We start from the raw sequence: 21072 nt of genomic DNA, 5'->3' as shown, positions 1-21072 counted from the left end.
CTAAGGTTGGTCAGTGAATGATCTGTTTATTTATCCACCATCTTTCTATCGCTTCATCATCATGCTGTTTCTACAGCAGTGTTTAATAGGAGAAATTAGAGAATTTTTGTAGCATACATTGAACGTTCATTTTCATCACCCCTTCAACAATTTTTGACCCAATTTTCTGCTTTACTCAAAAAGCATTTAAATTTGACCGTTGGTTTCCAGTTTAATATCTTTCAGTTGTTTTGTAGATGAAAAAAAGATGAAAATCCATATTTTATTGTTCGAAATTGACATGAAATGAAATACTCCGAAAATTTGCTTTGCCCAATTGATCATGGGCCTGGCAGCCGCTGTGCAGCGCCAGATCGACGAGGCTCTATCCCTTTAATCGTTGAACGCCAAACAGGGTAGCAGCAACTCCCATCTTTTAACGTATTTTGGTCTGACGCGGCCAGGGTTTGAACCCCCGACCTCCCGGTTGTAAGATGGACGCTCTACCAACTGAGCCAACACACCAGTATTGTATGGGCTGTAAAACAGTAGAATGAAATAATTTGTGGAGATAGTCTAGCGGATAATTGAATTTAACAGTCAATCTGACTAGAGCCGACTGTTGGTTCATTCTCAACAAAAAACATCACAATTTATTGTCAATCGCAGGGTCAAACGTATTTAGGGTATTTTTTTTTCCAAAGCTTTTTTTTTAAGACTAGCCAAACGTGTTTAGTGTATGTTTTTTTCCCCAAGCTTTTTCCCCGGGGTCATAATCTGGCGACAGCTTGTTTAGGGGTCAAAATGTGTAAATAAAGCCTGCAGAAAACATTTTAGGGGGTTATTTTGCACACAGAGAAAAACTCGTTTAGGGGTGGTTTGGAAATAATTTGGCCACGCGTGTGTACAGCAATACATTTGACGGCCCCCCCCCCGGGAATAATAATATGTCCATTTATATAGCGCAGTTACTATATGCATATACTCAACTGCGCTTTGATACTTGGTATCATATTATTACCCTGGCTGTAGCCGAGCCGCCATATTAATATGCCCTAAGGCGTTCGAGGAATAAATCTTACTGGGTACCCATTCACCTCCCCTGGGTCGAGTGCAGCACAATGTGGATAAATTTCTTGCCAAAGGAAATAACGCCATGGCTGGGATCTGATCGCAATTTTTCTGTGACATTCTGATGGAACAATAATGGATGCATGGTCATCGCACTCCATGTGAACTTTATAATGCTTTGGCTTGCATAATGAAACCGATTTTTAATGATCTATAGTGGTAACATCCATGACACAACCATTTGTAATCTGCTTATATATTTAGATTTGGAAGAAGCTGGCCATCTCATCCTTTTTCTCTCTCTCTTTTACATCTTGTCTGTGTTTTTATATCAACAGAGATTCCAGTGACAAATGACTCCAGGGCCTGAAAAAAAAAAAAAAAACTCTTGAAGGAAAATTGCGAGTGCGTTGCCCAGTTTGCGCTCTCCACTGAAAGCACAAACCTTGGGTGCAAGGTTGCATCGGCCAGGGTCCCTAGAAGCTCTGGGGTTCTATCTAGGTGCTCTCTGCTTCAATCTGTGCATATCTGAAGGATCTTTCCTCCTCAATTTTAATCAAACATGCATAAGTCTCATGTATTTTGCAAGTTTAAAGCGAGTGAGATTGAGGCTCATAAAATTAGAGCATGAGATATGTTACATGTATTACATTTTCTATTCTCTTTATTTGTACCCCTCTCTCCACTTGCTCCCCCTCTCTCTCTTTCTCTCTCATCTACTCTACACTCTTCCATATCTCCACCCTTCCATATCTCCCCTCTTTCTTTCCCTTCCTTTCTCTACATCTTTTTGTTCTTGTTTCTCAAACATTTACAACAAGATAAAACACACTAAAAATTTCTTTTCCTCCATTTAATGAACATCAGTGAACATCCTACATAGTACAAAAATACAATAATACCTTAAAACTTTTTGGGTCATCCTATATTATCCAATAATAAATGCTCTTTGTTTACATAAATGCATTGTACAGAAGAAAAAGCCTGTATTTGAAGTCTACAGACTAATTAGTATTCATATATTCGTATGTGCTCATGTTTATGTATATATATATTCATGTTGTAGGCAGCAACTGACTCAAAAACTCACACACAGTGGTGAAGCTTCTACAGTCACATCAGTCAGTGTGTATCTTAAAAGCTTCTAGAATGAATATTCATTATGACATCATCTCCAGTGAGCAGCCAATCAGCTTTCTTCATTTCAAAGACAAACATGAATATTAATACAAAGCCACACTGCATTATGAATATCCATAAGCTGGAAAAAAAACCTAAGTATGCTGCTGAGTACAACACCGATAGATGCTTGCTCACTGGAGTGATGGAAATTCGCAAACAAACAAATCCAATATGAATATGGCTACATCATTGACTCCTCGACAAATAAAAGGAAAATAAAAAGAACACATATTTTCAAATGACCCAAAAAGCCATCAATATCAGGATTAGACAAGCAACAAGAAACATAAAACAAAATAAAAAGAAAAAGAAAATACAATTTTTTTCATAAATAACAATTATTATTACATCTACTTTTTTTTCTTTCTTAAAATTCCAATGTTGTTACACACTAAATCTACATTACATTGATATAAGCTTGGCTGTGTGGAATCATGAAGCTAAGCTTCATTTTAAGAATCAAAAGATATTCTCACAACAAACAAAAAATAAAATATTTAAAGCTCCTTAATGATCCCACTCTTTAAAATATATATCTTCCTCTATATAATACGTAGCTTTGTTTCTTAAAACAGAATCGTCTCTCTAAAAACAATTTTTTTTTGGTAGGATTATCATTTTTTATCATTTTTTTTTTGAGCTGGCATAATTACCGGTATAAGCTAAGCAATTTTAATCACATGAGGTATATACCAATTCTGTGGAAAACGACGCCAGCCACATGTGAAGTTGTAAAGAGCCCAAATGTTTCAAACATTTTCCCCTGAAAATGACCTGAATCTTTTGAACGGATCACAGATGATTTAATGAAGTCAATTAAAAGATTGCAAATACGTTACTTGGAGTTTAGAGAGATAATGATTTGAATATTGTGGATTGTCTTGTTGCAGCTCCACACATGACTTAACAGGAGACATTGAATGCACTGTAACAAGATATGCCCCTATCCCCAGCTCTGCCCCTAGCAAATTCAGTTTTATACACATATTTCTTTTTATAAATGGTTTTATTACCAAGAACTTCAATAATATCCACTTCAATTCATTACTATCGATAAGGGAGACGAAACCTAGGCAAGTTTGGAGAAGCCAAATTCTCGCTGACTTCACACATCATTTTTTTTTTGTTATTCTACTTTTAGTTTGTTTAGTTGATCATGGCAAAAGCTCAGCATCTACAGATGAATATTCAAATACACAGAATGATATATGTACTGTATACCTTCTAAAACATGTAATATACAGTACCATCATAAGCTTCTACCCCCCCCCTGAACCCAAGCCCCCCCCCCCCCTTCCTGATTATGTTCCAATGAAAATTTCTGGTTTATTCTTAAGGTTAAAATTCTGATGATAAAAGACAACTGCATGTATTGTATCTTTTTAAAACTTATCCATAATATTTGTACAAAAAGCATTTAGGTTTGCATAATACAATAAACAAAATGGTAGGATTTGTTTGGTATATATTGCTCTTTAGCAAGAACATTGATCATTTGGATGTGAAGCATTCCAAACAAAGGTGAATGCGAAATATTTAGATTTATTTATATTTTCCCTCATTCCGAGACCAGTGTCCCATGGCACAAAGACTTGTTATAATAATAAATGTAAAATATCTACAAGTTTACTACCAGCGAATGAAAGTTAATGATTTCAGTAGCTTTAAACTGTTATTGCAAATATGTTACTATAACAAGCTTTACGGAACGGCTCTCAACTTTGTCTTTATCTAGAACAATTAATATCTCTTTATCGATTCTATAAATTTGGTGGGCCTACATGATCATTTGCATTTTATGTGGAACATTATTGCAGCAAATGTTCACAGAGAGTTTTGAGGCATGTGGGGGAAATTGTTTTGATTTGCTTTTGCGCGATCATGCAAGGAAAGTTACGATAATTTAAACATTATTTCCCATATCGTATTAATCTGATTTTGATAAGATATTATTTTTGCTGCATGAGGTCCTGAACATGAATTGATCACATCTTTTTCCTGATACTGTGTGCTGCAGGTGAGATACCATAAATTGCACTAAACGAAAACCTGGATCAAAACATGTAGAAATGATCATTCAAATTTTCACAAAATACTGAAGGGTCTTCAATGAGCATGTTTGCAATTATGAATGTAAATTACTATACACCATAAGAAAGCTGTTTTTACAAGCTCCTGAACTTGAAATAATAAAAAGGATTTTTAAATATCTGGGTCCCAAGTTTGCAATATTCTGTGTTTGATGACTTCCATGAAGTGCACTTGAATTGGGAAAAAGGGGTGCTTCAAAAGACCAGTTTGCAATTTTTATGCAAAGTAGGGTTAAGATGGAGTAAAGTGTGCTTCAAACACTGATAGATATGGGCAATATTATGGGTTGCAGAATACTTATTGTCATCTTTTAATATAGAATGAAATGAAAAACCCTTGCAATATTTGTCTGATTCTTATTTTTACATCATACTTGCAGCATATAAAATATAACAAAAAATATATATTTATATCTTTTAGAATTCCTCATTATGCCTATTCCATCTCTTTCGAAGATTAAACTTGCTGCTCATTTAGAAACCGTTATATTATTCAACCTTTTCCCGGCAGATACAACCGTCCCATCCACGCAGTTATTAAGACTTATAAATGCCCATTTTATATCTCGAGAACTCTTCCTCATGTAGCAGAGCGATGTTTAAATTCCAATACACATGAATGACTCCCATTATCTGATAGAGTACTAACCCTGACTAAGTGTCATATTCTAACCAAAAATGTATGCACACACAAAGCAAATTACACTTTATCCTTAGAGAGTGTTGCAACAAAACATGCAAGAATTTTGCATTGCAATTTTCTGTTTGTATACAGTTGGGATTAATCGTAACTACAGCAAAAGTATAATTAATTCTTGTTCCACGAAGCAGACCAGCGATCAAAATTGAAATTGCAATCAATTGTCAGATTTGCAAATGATTTTGGGACCTACACTTGACTTGAGATTGATTTCCAGTTTCTTGCAATCAAATGCAAATTTCTGTACATTTCTTTACATTTGATAAACTGGGTAAATTGTAACTAGAGCAAATGTGTTTACCTCTTCTTACAATAAGCAGACCAGGGCCCTGTTTTACAAAGATTTACGATTGATCCAATCAATCCTAACTCGATGGAAAACCATCAGTGTCTTAATTTTTTCGATAGGAAATTGGCAAAAATGTCCTTTGTAAACACAGGAGAACACACCAAATTGTCAAGAAATCAATGAATTCAAGGATATACATTCATATCTAGAATTTTTATGAACAAACATGCATTTTATATGTTGACTTTGCTGGCCGCAGTCAAAATGAAATTTACCATCAATTGTCGGACTTGTGACTGATTTAGGAACCTAACATTTACTTGCAATTGATAACAAGTTTCTTGCAATGTTCCAATAGAATGCTTTCATTTTCACCCCATGAGGGCAGCAGACTGGAAACTACTCACTGCTCTTTGACTGAAACAAAATAAAATACCTTCTATTCCATCCTGTGTAGATAGTTTCTCGAGTATATTCATGAAGATTATAAACATTCCTATCAAAATTCTTAAAAGAAGTTGGACCCATCGAATATACCAATCTCATTTGGCTTGGGCCCTTTTACATGGATACAGCAATACTTGCAAGGTTGTAGATTGCAACTGATTAATAACCAGTTTGCCATGCTTTTTTCTTTTAGTTATGATCCATTATAGAATTGGTTGTATCTTATGTTTCTTGACCTGGGCCATTTCACATGAGATGAAATCAATCTTTGCAATTAATTGCATTTTTTTGTTCACAGTTTGCCATGCTTTTATGTACGATCTATTGAACAATTGATTACATCTTTTGTGCTACTCGACCTAGGGCCCTGTTACATTGAGAGATGAAATCAATCTTTGCAATTACTTGCAACATTTTTGTACATGGTTAGCTATGCTATTATGATCCATTTTAGAATACATTATATCTCGTGTTACTTGACCTTGGACCTGTTACATGAAGGGATAAAATCAATCTTTGCAACTGACTAAAACTTTTTGTACACGTTTATCCATGATCTTGTGATACTTGACCTCAGACATGTTACATGAAGTTATGAAATTAACTGACTGCTACTAAACACAGTGTGCTGTAGAATTATTTTTTTTCAGTTATAATCCATTGTACAATTGATATCTTTTGTGTAACTCGACCTAGGGCCCTGTTAAACATGAAATAAATGTTTGCAATCGATTGTGACTTTTTTTTCTTTACACAATTTGCCATGATTTTTATCAATTATGAACGATCAGATCAATCACAATTCTTTGTCACACAGGGTAAACAACCAAGATTGGCATCCACAAAATTTGTTTTGAATGAAAATTATTCAACCATTTAAACTTAGGAAATAATCAAAAGTAAAGGTTGACTGAGACACTTTGACTCAAGCATAACTATTTAACTTATCAACCAATCATACTGGTTACTGAACTAACCAGAGGTAAGAATAGTCACTTGTTGATCATATAACATATACATTTAATTAAAATATTACCTTACCAGTGGAAATGGAATTTAACCGGAGTTCATCCAGGATTACAGGTTTTAATGAAATGCATTCTTGTCCAAAACATCTTCAAAAATCTTATTTCACTCAAAGTTAACCTCTTCAGGAGCGAGTTCAACTAATCTAATGGGAGTACATTACACAATGTTCAAATTATCTTGTACATGTAGTATCCTTCTACTAACTTTCATGTACTATTATTGTAAACAAACCCATTCATTGATTAAATTCAATCTTTAAACCACTTAAGTTTTACTATTTAACTTGAGATTAGCTAGTTTCTGACAAATCCGAATGCACAGTTGCACATTGCTGTAGCATTACTTGTAGATATTGTAGCATCTTTCTCTATGGTTTTAATCTCTTTAATTATTTTCAAACTCTTAATTATTACACAATACTTGACAGCATTACTTAAGAATGTTTTAACCGTTACAACCATTATAACTTGCAATGCATATCCCTGTAGCATTACTTGCAGATAGATAAATTGTAGCATCTTCCTCCGACCAAGGGTTTCAAACTCTTAAACCATTATCAAACCCTTATTTCTAAACTCTTAATTATTACACGATACTTAACAGAATCACTTATAGTGCTTTTAACCATTATAACCATCATAACTTGCATTAGTGTACATGACATGCAAACAAACTGCAATAATAATAGGAGCCAAGCTTTTACCTTCAGAATGAAACACTCTAAAACCAATAATCATTTAATCTCATACACCTTTACAAGTTAACCTACTCAAATTCAACCTTTACTAGTTATCCTACACAACCTCAACCGTTCACTGATCCTCTAACCTTTTCAATCTCAAATCAAATATAGGATTTGATAAATACTTGATAAACCATTAAAAGTTATGCTAATCCTTTAACTTCAATCTTAAATCAAATACAGAATGACTGAGTATACTTGATAAACCATCATCTACACTTAACCATTCAAGAGTTATGCTAATCCTTTAACCATTTCAATCTCGACTTAAATATAGGATGACTTAATCTATACTTAATAAATCATCACCTAAACCACTAGCAATTAGCAGTTACGCCTACTTAAACCTTCAATATTCATCAAAAACAATATTACCAATAACTAATCCTTTAACCACTCAAATTTGGAGACGATATATAATTGATAAACCATTAGTTAAACCTTTCACCATTTAAGCTACCTCATAGATAGCTTTACACTGAATCATACTGAACTTCAACATTCTTTCAACTCGAAAAAGCTTGAAACTTGAGCAAAATAACATGCAAAAAGGGATAATATCCTAAATGACGAACTATCTTAAAGAAATTCTTAAAGCGTTCAGAACTTCTCGGGCCAAACAAAAACCCAGACCTTACCCTTCATGCTACCATCCTGTATATCTTAACATGCAAACAGATTACACAACGATACAATGTTGTCTTACACATTTTTTTTTTCTTTCTTTTTTTGGTGGTAAATATCACTTCAACATTCTCACTTTCACAAAAATAAATAAAATATAGAAAAGGAAATAGCAACAGAATCTGCTTCATTCTCTAGGCCTAGTTTAACTTTCTGTGGATTAATTGAAGGAAATAAAACCAGTGGACTTGAAAATTTATAGTAATATGTTATATCCCTACTTCAATCTGTACAGTCCATGCCATGATGAGATCAACCCAATGGGTGATTTCAAGTCCGGTATTGGCCTTGGTGTTGAAATTTGAATTGCTTCCACTAGCTTCAAAACTTATTCAGAGTTTGTAAAAACTGATCCAGATCACAGTATTGACATCTCAGCCACCAGTCAGTGACTTTTCAGAACCATCTTCATTTTATGTTTGGTGTTATAATCGTGTAAAAATTGACCTAACACCAAAAGGTCACAACTGAACTTGAAATCACCAAATGAATAGGATGGGGGGAGGGGACTTTATGTTCTCTCTCTCTCCTTTTCTTCATTGAATGAACAATTGAAAGCTACATATTGAAGGGCATAAATTAGCCCCAAAGCACTGAACTTCAAAATCATTGATCCTCAAACATGTCTTTTTTTCCCTTCTGATGATTTGTGGAAATAGTGCCAAACTAAACAGTAACCTTAATACTTAGACTGGAAGCTGAATAATCGTCAAGATCAAAATATTTTTTTCAGACCAGAAATGTGAACAAAATGTGAACATACGCTATGCTTGAGAGATTTCTTTGGTTCCAAAATATTTGAACAGATTGACCAGTATAATTATATAGAATTCTTCAGATTGTTATGAGAAAAGGAAAAACGACACTGCATTTGACAGGTAATTGGCAATATAACCAATAAAAAAAAAAAAAAAGGATAAAACAAACATCCCTGCTGGTCCCCCCCCCCATCCATCATTCATGTTATTTCCATTATTATCATTTGAAGTTAGATTGTGCTGTTTTCTAAACAAACAAAATGGAACAAGAAACAAGCAAGCATAAATAATACACAAATCTACTACCAAACATGAGATTACTATAATTCCTTTCTCTTTCTTCCCGGAATCACTACTTCCAAGATCAAACATCCTCACCTTTTTCTCAATCTGCTCTGTAAAATCCCAGTTTCTTAATTCCCTGGGTAATCTAACATTAGTTACAGCTCCTAATCATCTCACAAATGTTCACCTGCTCTTTGAAACCATTCACATCTATGACTTCATAATCCAAAGATTAAACAAGATGAATGAGCTTGGTTTGAAAATACAAGCCCTTTTAAATTACTGCTTTTGACAAGAATTTTCTCACTGATATTTCTCTTATATGGATTGGCTTTAAATAAGTTTTAATCACAATATTACGGGCATCAATAAGAATATGCTTTGTTTAGATGCATGTACAGAGTCTTGTAAAGCAGGCTCAACATTAGCAGTGGCCCGGGGCAACCAAAAATGAGAGTCAGGCCAACAAAATTCTGCAAAAGACCACACTTGGTGTCCCGGTCGGGCTACCAAAGTTTTGATAAATTGTAATGTCTTCTACTTTTTTAGGGCCACCAAATTTGCTTTTCAGGCCAGCAAAAAAATAAAATTGATGATTTTGATGGACTGATAGGGCCACCAAGAATAAAAGTTAGTGGAATTCATTCTTCTCTATAAAAAGCTGAAAAGACTGATATGAAGCATGAGTAAGAATCATTAGGGTCGACAATGGCTGTAAATAAACATTAATTCAAGTCAATGAAGATGGGTGTACCAAAATGGCTGCCAGTGGCCCTCACCGCTTACACTGTAATTGCAAAACAATAAGGAAGGAGGAGCAAAATGGCTGCCAATTTCTTTCTCTATATATACCACTACAGATCTAATCCATACGTTTATAGGGCTACGTGGGGGCAACGGTGAACTCGCTAGCTAAACAAACCAACACTATACATTAGATCGGGAGATATATTTCTCTCTTCCTCTCAATGGTTTGGAACACCTTGTTGGTCATCACAACACAAAAAGCACTCTCTATGATTATATAAATAACTCTATGAGGCATCTCCCGAATACAGGGGGCTCCTGTAGACAGGATTAAAAAGAAATGTGCAGAATTCTATGTTTAACAGAGAAAAAAAATAAGACAAAATATCAAATATTCATATATATATAAGCTTGACACAAGTGAAAAATGTAAATATAACTCTCTTAAGATTTATTTATCTCAGAATTTTTTTCTCTCTCTCTACACTGTGAAGGCCGAGATTTGTCAAACATTTCTGGCAATTTTATACATGCTTGTCAAGGGGCAAGCGTAAGATTGAAATAAGTTGTTGACCCGTGAGTAATTGCATGGAGTAATAGTGAACAATTTCAAATGATTTCATTTCTTTTCCTGATTTTTAAAAATTATTTTCATATTTCCTAATTCTGTGATCCAATGTGAATTGTACAGAAGACTGATGAAGTATTCACCTCCTTCACTTAATTGAAAGTAAAAAATCACAAAATTGATGCCTTTTAGACAAAGCTGACAGGTATTGAATACCACATATAGGCAAGGAAGATTGTATGAACAAGCCGGAACAGATCACAATACTGTTTCATACAGACTTGTTATAATAACAAATGCACAATCTCTGTAACAAGTTTACAATCAGAATGAAGGAATTCAGTAGCTTTTAACTGTTATTACAAACTTGTTATCATAACAAGTTTTGTGAAACAGGCCCCTGCACTAAATTTACATTAATTCAATAGTACGCTTGCCCCTGTTATAAAAAGTAATCAAGTCTGATTCAGTCACTATAAAAGAGAAACAGGAACCAGATATCCAGAAAAATAGAGAAAAGAAAACTCAAAATTCTGATGTTAGAAAAGGCTCTCTATCATAAACACATGTACAAATGTCTCTCTCATTCTTTTTTACATCGTTCCTCTTTTTTCATCAAATTATTAAATAGCTCTATTTTGTTATATGCAATCACACAGGCTGTAAACTCTACACATTTTTCCGTAAAAAGGAACTCCGTCTGAAGCGGTCTCACCATCCGTATATCCGTGTCGTGGGCAATTCTGTCCTCCACCTGTAATCCATCCCCTCCTTCAATGTATCCCCATCCTGCGTGGCAGCATGAACAATCCGGATGCCAGTTTTATCCCACGGTCAGTTTTTTCTGTCCTAGGTCGGTGCAATTGAATCCTTGTCACGTTGTGCCCTTTCAAGCCTTGAACCGCCCCCCCCCCCTTGTCCTGTTATTTATTTTCTTTTCAAATGGCTCATTGTACCTCTGCAAATTAACTCCAATACCTTAAAACATTTTCTTATACATGGTTAAAATCAAATTATTACAAAAGCATTGCTGAAAACCTATTTCTTTCAGCTTCTTTGCTCAGTTTTTATCACGCAAGCATATTGTGTCATACAATTGATATCAATCGTGATTTTTTTTCTATTAGCGGGCATGAATTTGAAACATTTTGTGTTTGGTTCAGAGGTAAACTCTAACAAAGACCCATTTCACTTTACTAAATTTTCAAGTGGGCAATCAGTTTGGGAGAGTCAAGTTAGATTTTTTTTTAATGTGAGCAGTGATATCCAAATCATGAGTAAATATGATTAATATTTTTCTGGACAATTGGCTCAAAATTTAGTTTTATGGATCCTTTTCTCACCTACCGAGACTTACAATTATTGTCATGGCGATGTGTTCACAAAACAAAACAAAAAAGAACCTTTAGCTGTGTCCGCATACACATATTTGGAATTCATAAACTTAACTTTTTCAATTTTTTTGTGGTTTATTGTAACAAATACATTGTTTCAATACCTTCTCTATTGAACCAACACACTTGCAAAAAAAAAATCATTCCTCAATTTCATTGATACAAAAAATCCATTTCAATATGATAAAATCTTTAGATTTATATAAATTATTATTTTTTTTTATATATCACAACTGTCTCTCCCACACATATATCCATCTCATGTTGTTGTTGTTGTTTTTTCCCAAGCCATGAATACACACACTGTTATGTAATAATCATCTGTCAAAGAATTCTTGTCTCCATTTTTTTCTCCTTTTTTTCGTCATTTTCCAGTCTTCTTGAGGCAGAGGGTATAGAGTCTGTTTCTTTTTTTTTCTTTTTTTTCTTCTGTTGAGGGGATGAGGATTCTGAGGGGATTAAGGTGAGTGTTGGATTATCCTAATCTCCCTCGTCCCCTTGACCTCCTCCTTCGGGTGCTCTAATCTCTTTCATCCTGTCGACGTACTCTGTGAAGATGTCTCGGAAACGGGCCCAGGATCGCTCCGGAATCGTGACGGATGTGCGGAATTGATTTCGAGGCTGGGATGGAGGGTATAAAAGAGGAGAAAAAGAGGATGAGAGGTGGTGATGATGATGAACAGCATTTGTATAGCATCAATCATTTATCTGTTAAAAAAACTTTCAAAGGTACAAGTCAAATCAATCACAAAAGGTTGTATGAACTAAGAGATCATTTTCGTGATCATGATGTTCATGGGAATGATGGAAGACAGTGGTGATGTTGGTTATGGTGGTGATGATGATGACATTGATGATGTTCATGAGAATATAGATAGTGGTGATGTTGGTTATGGTGATGATGATGATGATGATGATGACATTGATGATAATAATGATGATGTTCATGATGACGACAATGGTGTTGATGTCAATGATGATGATAATGATGTTGATAGTGGTGATGACGATGGTGATGATCATGGTGATGATCATGGTGATGATGCTTATGATGATGACAGTGGTAATGTTGATGGTGATGATGATGATGGTAATGATGATAAAAGTGATAATGATAATTAAGGAGGATGAATGATGAGGGAGATTATAGCTGACGATGATGTTGAGTACGATGAGGAGGTTATGAACCTTTCCTATATAAAGAATTATGACAATGATAGATTTCGTTAGTTAAAATGATCAGATCTAATAATAATAATAGTAAAAATAAAAATAATAGCTTCTTTTTCCACTTCTTTAAAAAGCACAATCACATACATGCACAAGCATAAAGGCCACCGCACACCTTAAGACCGATTCGCGATCCGATTTTGGAACAAATCGCATTTTGCTCATTTTCTGAAAATGTGAATGGAACATATCATTTTATTTGAGGTTAAAATTAATTGAAAGAATACGAATATAACCACTTTGAAAGATTGCAAGCCTTTATTTTGGAGTAAAGGCCAAATTAGTTTCAAATCGTAACCAATCGTACGACTGCTATGACGTCATTACGACTAGATATTAAATTTGCTTTTATTCTAAGAAGGATGATAGCATTGTCAGATTTGAACATAGGTATTCGTACAATGATTTTGAACATTACACAGTATATTCCAAGTCTCAATATTAGCATCAAATTCTACTACGTTTTATTCCAAAATTGAGTCGCAGACCAATCGTAAGGTGTGCGGTCGCCTTAAAAATATACACAAGATACAAATAATACTATTTGAGTACAATCTAGATACAATGTCCATTTGGGTCTTTCCATGATAAAATAATAATATGAGTACAATCAAGATACAATGTACATTTGGGTCTTTCCATGAAGGCGGGGCAACATCCCAGCCAAACCCAACACTATTGACCAACCACACTACACATTTATACATATAAATATTTGTCAAAAAAAGGTATATTTTAAGACTAGCTACTTATAAGCACTTAGTCAATGAGAGAACACACATAGTATCTGTCAGTTCACTTCCCCATTAAAGGTATGGTCTGGGCTGAAAATATTTATATCTTAATACAAAGAGTAGAATTCACTGAGCAAAATGCTGAAAATTTCATCAAAATCGGATAACAAATAATAAAGTTATTGAAGTTTACAGTTTAGCAATATTTTGTGAAAAAAGTCATCATGAATATTCATTAGGTGGGCTGATGATGATGCTATAAATACTTTCAGCCCGGACCATCCCTTTGAGACTAGCTACTTATAGCACTTAGTTAATGAGAGACCATACATAGTATCTAATTGGTGTCTAACCTGTACTTCACTGATTCTCATGTAAACTCCACGGAAGTTCTGTCCGATGTCAAAGTAGAAATTTTTATTTTCAACCCTAAATGATCTACTCTCTGGGACGTTTCCTTGACCTTCCTCTGTAAATAAAAGCAATGTAAATAAGAAGATTAAAGCTTCACAAAAATTTACAAAAATAGAAGTAAATTTGTGAACAACGATAACAAAATACAACACGAGGGGCGAAAAAACAAAGAGGACGTTTAGCACGCTTGCTAGCTTGGGGTTGGTACAAACGGAAGTGCGTGGTCTATAGTTCACCGGGAGATGGCGCTATTGTGCAAAAATTCGAGTACTATATTCGAGGGCATTTCATGAAACATAAACTTGCAAAAGTAGATACATCACAATTATTAAAGTAAATTAAAAACATCTTCACAGCACTAAATACAAATGTTTCTAATTGCTGCATATTATTTCCCCTGGCTTCCAATATCTCAAACAGGAGAAAATGTCGATTACCCTGTGCTTTCTTTTCCAAGTTTCAATTTCCAATTTTGGATTGTAACTTTTTCCAATATATCTTTACTCTCTATCCTAATTTGATTCTGTGATTTTTTTTTTCTTCTAAAAAACCTTGAACCCGGAGGAAAATTGATTTTCCACTAAGGTCATTTTTAAGAAATCTGTGAGACTATTTTCAAAATTTCAAAATCCCTGAGCATTAACAGTCAATCAATTACGTCACATGTTGTAACAAGTCCATTCAGATAATTTCCAATTTTGAAATTCAACTCATTCCAATTTTACCTGTGCTATCCACTCCAAATTCATCTAGTAACTCTGTGAGGGCGTTTTTGAATTCAACAAGACCCTGGGCAGGCACGGCGATCTGTGTTCTGGGACCTCCTCTGTTCACTGTTTGTGACACCTAGAGGTATAACAGAAAGAGATACGATTAATTATTACAATTGAAAGGCAGAGTTCCTATTAAAATCACCTGCTTGTTCAAGATGATTCATGGTTTTATGGACATCAACTACAAGGAACACACCTCTAAAAGGAAAGTGAGGGGAGATGTGATGTCACAGCTCTTGTCAGCTTGATAGTCGCAGACCGGTCAGAGATTTGACATGTCGAATCTTTACAACTGGATCGCAAACTCAATCCATCTTCCAGCCAATCAGACAGCAGAGTTGCAATGCGTGCATGATATGCAACGTGCATACGCAGTAGTAAGCGTCATTTTCTCAATTGCTGTGGCAAAAAACAAAAGGCGCATGCGTGAGTCACAGACAGCATGGTAGTCGGATCTCAAGGTGTGTGGTATCGAGGCTTATGACCACCTTGCGATTCATCTCCCCTCACTCAGTCGCAGACCAGTCGGGTCGTAAGGTGTGCGGTGGCCTTTAGAGTTACACTTTATACAATTGATCGCTTCTATCATGTAACACTGCCATGAACCGAACAATCAAAGGGATAACACTGAATATCATTACAACAAATTATTGTGTTTATACGTAAGAACCATCTGTGATGACCAAAACTGTGAGGGATATGGTCAGATTTCACAAAATGATACGACTATAATAAATCAAACCACTCTCGGCTTTACATGGAAGAACTGCTCCAAACAGGCAACTTTTTAAAGAATAATTTTTGGGGGGCTTCTTTTCATATCTACTACATACAGTGCACGTATATCTTCAACATTAATCTTAAAACATAACAGTGTATAAGGGATATTCCAGGAGCTTTCTGAGCATTTTACTGGCGAAATTTCCCCAAGCTCCTGTGTATTTTCACCCTGGTTTCAAAGGTACCATGTGTGTGTGTGTAATTCTTACTACGCCTTCCCTATAAAGCAACATTATTTGTATACACGAATCTACTTAAAATACAAGTGCTTCGACTGGATTCTACTACCAGAGCCACACCAATAACACCAACACAGAACTGTCCGATGATACGCCATTTGAAATGAAGTAAAAGCTTTGATCGGTCTGGAGTTGGTTTCGTTGGTGTGACTATTTACCCAAATATTGCTTACTTTTAAAAAGCGCCCTCGTGAGTTTTCTTTGAGGTCAAGGTAATACCGTCTGTTCTCTTTAACGATCACTTCACTTTTCAGTCGTCCGTCGTCTGGCGGGTTATCGTGGCTGGCGGGCCCAAGCTGTGCGTAATGCTCGCTGAAGTCCGTCAAGTGGTTCCGGAACTCGGCAGCGGCGGACATACCCAACGTGAGCCGGCTCTTTCCTCCTCTGCCCCCGACCTGGCTCAAAGTTCAAAAAGAGAGAAAGAGGGGGAATAAATAAAAAACAGGAGCAAAGATTTCTGTTATCAATTTTAAAAATGTTAGGGTCAAGGCCAGTTTTTTTTCAGGGGCACATTTATCCACTTTCCACAATACAACATAAATAAAAAAGGGGCACAAAATACATGCACGGCCATCAAGGCCAATCAATATAGGGCATCCGAGGCCATTGTAGTCTCACATACATAATCTCATGGAGGTAGATCAAGTGTGACAGCAACTGAAAATTATCTTCTACAGTCACGAAAGAGAATATTCTTTATTTTCTTGATAATTTCCAAATAAATATGAACAATTACAAGGAAATGAGGAAAATAGAAGGGTATTTCATGGATTAAAAAAAGTGAAATGTGAAATTTCAGCAACTTTGGGGGAAAGATTTTTTTTTTCATACATCCAAACAGGTGTCAAAATAGAAAAACGCTTTGAACAATCGTTTGAACGGCGTTAAATATTTTTGACTCTGCCCTAATAATGTTTAATAACAACAGAATGATGAATTGATGATGGCATGATGATAATACTTATTAAATAAAAAAAAATAATGGCCACTTTGATATGCAGCACTCATATCACATTGAAACTCGGGCATCATCATCTTCATATCGGTAAAGGATCATTTTTGAAAAACATTTTATGACTAGCTGCCACAAGATAAATATGTATGTATGCGAAAGTGGCAATTATTTATTGGAGCACATCTATATTTAGGTGAATCTAGTTATCAATGTAATCATTAATGTGATGTTAATCACCCAGTGATGAGGTTATTAACAATGGTCACGAGAATGTCAGTTTGGTTTTGAGCAGAGTTGTTTTCATACAACCCTGAAGAGGTAAATAAAATTCTTATCTTTATCAAAACTGCATGCTAAAATGCCATGGTAAGGTGCTGTGCCAGTCCAACCTTGGGCAAACAAAAGCTGGTAGGTTTCAGCAATGAATATATCACATGATGATCAAAGCAAAATATGTCAATAGTTATCCATGATCTAGAACATACTTAAGACATCAATGACGCTTCCAAACAAGAGAGGGCGCTAACCATTCAACCTCTGACAAAATCTAAATGGATGTTGCAGATAATGGAAATTAAAAGGCCTACTGATTATCTATGCTAGCCATTAAAAGCAAATTTGTAAATATGCATGTATCCTTTCTCAAGAGTGGCATTTATACAGACTTTGCAAAGGATATACAAAGGATTAAAGCTGATGGGCATACACACGGTTTGAATCTAAGACCTGCAGCTTCAATACAGAGAGGACAGGCCAATACCCTGAGAAGCCATTCAAAAGTTAATATTAACAGATTTGTCCTCATCTCATTCAATCTTTTCCATCTTCCTAATAACCACTTGTATGATTTCATCTGGCTAATTATGTGCGATGTGAGTATAAAGATTAGTGTGTGTCTATATCACTCTTATCTATAGTAGATGATGAACTATTGCATAGGAAATCTTGATAGAGATGCGTTGCAACAAACGTGTGCATAAATGATGTTGACACGGCGTCTAGCAGAGGTGTATATGTGCCTTGTATGGGTATACTGTATAAAGAGAGGGAAAAAAAGCCTCTAGCCAAGAGCCTTTCTTCTCCTTCTTCCAGACATTTAAAATATATGTTGCACGTAAGCAGGCAAACAACGAGGGCAGCAAAACCAGACATCTTCACCTATATTTTGCACACGGCACTCATCTCCACCTCGAGATCACGGCTGCGCACCCCCCGCCTGCCCAGTGCCTAGGCAGAGTCAGAGGTCACACGAAGGCTCGGAACCCCGCAGCCACGGGGCGATCTAGTGACTGTCCCTGCATCAGACCGCGAGGGCAGCGCGATTCATGAAACCACCGGTAGCCAGCGACCCCCTCGGCGCACCTCTCACCGAGGAGAGGAGGTACTCCGGGAGGGGAGCGATAAATCAAAGGTTTGGGTGCAAAAAATTTCTTTGGGTTAATCAGGACGATCAGGAGCATTCTTCACAAAAGATGCGTTGCACACGCCACGACCACAGTGGGAGTTACTTCCCCTATACGTCATCCGGCACATAATGTTAATGCAGTAGAGTGACATTTATATGCTATGTGTGAGAAATGGTCAGGCATGGGGTAGAACACTCCTGTGGTTAATAATATCTACACAGGAAACTTTCTTTTTGACACAATGAAGCGTCGCATACGCCGCCGCTCCAAACAACCTTGCGGGATGAACCCCTGTTTAAATGTCCTGGAATTTACCCATCATTGTTTTCTCTACTCTCCATGCATGCTTATGTTCCGGTAATGGTCAAATATCAAAGCGGGATGGAATATTCTGAAGGGTTTGGGCACCCTGAGGTGGGGGAAGGGGGGGGGGATGATGAAGTTAGGATGTTGACGAGACGAGGCTTCCCAGCCAGAATTCTATATTGGGATTGATCTAACGTATGACCCTGGCAGCTGGTCTCGAGGATCCCAGGGTGGTTTGCGTATGAACTCGTCACAATAACAGACTAATTGACCTGTCCATTCACTGACCAAACAAGCTCTGTTCACATTGAGGCAATAACAGTTGGACATCCAGATTAAAATTAATTCCAATCACAATATATGTAATCCACAAAACATATCTTTGAAAAATCTGATAGAATATTGAAACTAGAGGATAATGTAAGCACTTATTTCAAGATACATGTATATGTACAGAAACTTAGATCATGTTTTGTTTGAAAACCCTTTATAATTTGAGAATAGTTTTCAAACTACATGTACATGTTAGATGTACTTTTCAATCATCTAAGACTAGAATCACCATAATGCTCCTGCTCTTAAAAATCATAACCACTATCACCATCAGCATCATCAGCACTGGCAGAAAAAAAAATCATCATTGCCCACATCATTATCATAATCATCACCATCATAATCAACATCATTATCTTCATCATCACCATCATAATCAACATCATTATCTTCATCATCATCATCATCATCACCACCATAATTATCATCATCATCATCACTATTCAACATATTCACCATCATCAGCATCACCACAATTATCATCACCATCATTATCATCATCATAATCATCATTATCATCACCACCATCATCATCATAATCATCATAATCATCATTATCGTCACAACCATCATCATCATCATAATCATCATTATCGTCACCACCATCATCATCACCATAATCATCATTATCGTCACCACCATCATCATCATAATCATCATTATCCTCACCACCATCATCATTATCATCACCACCATCATCATCATCATCATAATCATCATCATCATCATAATCATCATTATTGTCACCACCATCATCATCATCATAATCATCATTATCGTCACCACCATCATCATCATCATCATTATCATCATTATCGTCACCATCATCATCATCATAATCATCATTATCATAATCATCATTATCGTCACCACCATCATCATCATCATAATCATCATTATCGTCACCATCATCATCATCATCATCATTATCGTCACCACCATCATCATCATCATAATCATCATCACCATCATTATCATCATAGTCATCATCACCATCATTATCATCATCATCATCATCATCACCAACATTATGACATCACCATCACCATAACCATCATCACCAATATCATCATCATCATCGACATCACCATCATCACCATCATCATCGTCATCACCATCATCATCATCATCACCATCATCACCATCATCATCATCATCATCATCTTTATCACCAATATCATCATCATCATCATCACCATCATCACCATCATCCTCATCACCACCATCATCATCATCATCTTTATCACCAATATCATCATTATCACCATCATCATCCCCACCACCAACACCAGCGAAAGCATCACCACCATCCTTAACCAATGATTGTGATTCTGAGCCCATCACTGCCATCATCACCATGAAACCATACAAGGCTGATGAATGCCCTCATTCATGTGAGTATTAATAATCACCTCACATCTTTACAAAGCCACAAACACCCCATTACCACTCAAAGTGAAGTAAACAAAATGCTCATTAGCGCTGAGAAATTCCCTTTGGATGAAAGAAGGGAAAAACAGTCATCATAACCGGCTGCAGTCACTGCCTCACAACTTTTTTTTATTGATTCTTCATAACTAGGCTACAAAAAATGTTATTCCTTATACTTTTTCTTTTTAGAAATTTTGGGAGAACCACTATTTCATATTGGCCCGTATTCTGAACTCCAGTTTAAATTAAACCCTGGTTTAAAGTTGTGGTTTAACTATGGAGAGCCAATTTAGGGCACAAATCCCTTACAGTACACATCCAATTTATTGACTCATGTGACACCCAATTGTCTGGGAATGATAACTGAAGTATTTTGAAGTTTTTTCATCATTATGAAAGCAAAAGAAAACAAAATAGTGAACATAAGAAATATACAATATAAACGGAATATTAGAAGTTTTGGCTCCCATAATTTTAGCACAGACTTTATGGTCTAAGTTAAGTCT

At 35.8% G+C, this 21072-nt stretch overlaps 1 protein-coding gene across 1 annotated transcript; it reads right to left on the bottom strand.

Annotated features, from left to right (window-relative positions):
* Positions 1-8236: 8236 nt before the first annotated feature.
* On the bottom strand, positions 8237-20485 carry LOC135154363 (transcriptional activator protein Pur-alpha-like). Its single transcript, XM_064100505.1, has 6 exons — positions 20356-20485; positions 17328-17400; positions 16309-16534; positions 15069-15189; positions 14283-14398; positions 8237-12586 (listed from the first exon to the last, which is right to left on the bottom strand). Exons 1-6 carry the CDS (start codon positions 20483-20485, stop codon positions 12446-12448), a joined length of 807 nt encoding a protein of 268 aa, XP_063956575.1. The 3' UTR covers positions 8237-12445.
* Between the last annotated feature and the right edge of the window lie 587 nt (positions 20486-21072).

This window comes from Lytechinus pictus, chromosome 6, assembly GCF_037042905.1.
Source record: "Lytechinus pictus isolate F3 Inbred chromosome 6, Lp3.0, whole genome shotgun sequence".
NCBI lineage: Eukaryota > Metazoa > Echinodermata > Echinoidea > Temnopleuroida > Toxopneustidae > Lytechinus > Lytechinus pictus.
Note: the sequence above shows the minus strand (reverse complement) of the source record. Positions and strands in the feature narration are given on the sequence as shown.

Bases quoted from the DNA above. Each gene is read 5' to 3' on its own strand.
- LOC135154363 (XM_064100505.1), bottom strand. From the start codon at position 20,485: ATGGCAGTGATGGGCTCAGAATCACAATCATTGGTTAAGGATGGTGGT. The intron at 17,401-20,355 runs GTGATGAGGATG...TTACCTCTTCAG, and splicing joins AGATGATGATGATGATGGTG to GGTTGTATGAAAACAACTCT. The intron at 15,190-16,308 runs GTAAGCAATATT...TTATACCTCTAG, and splicing joins CACGAGGGCGCTTTTTAAAA to GTGTCACAAACAGTGAACAG.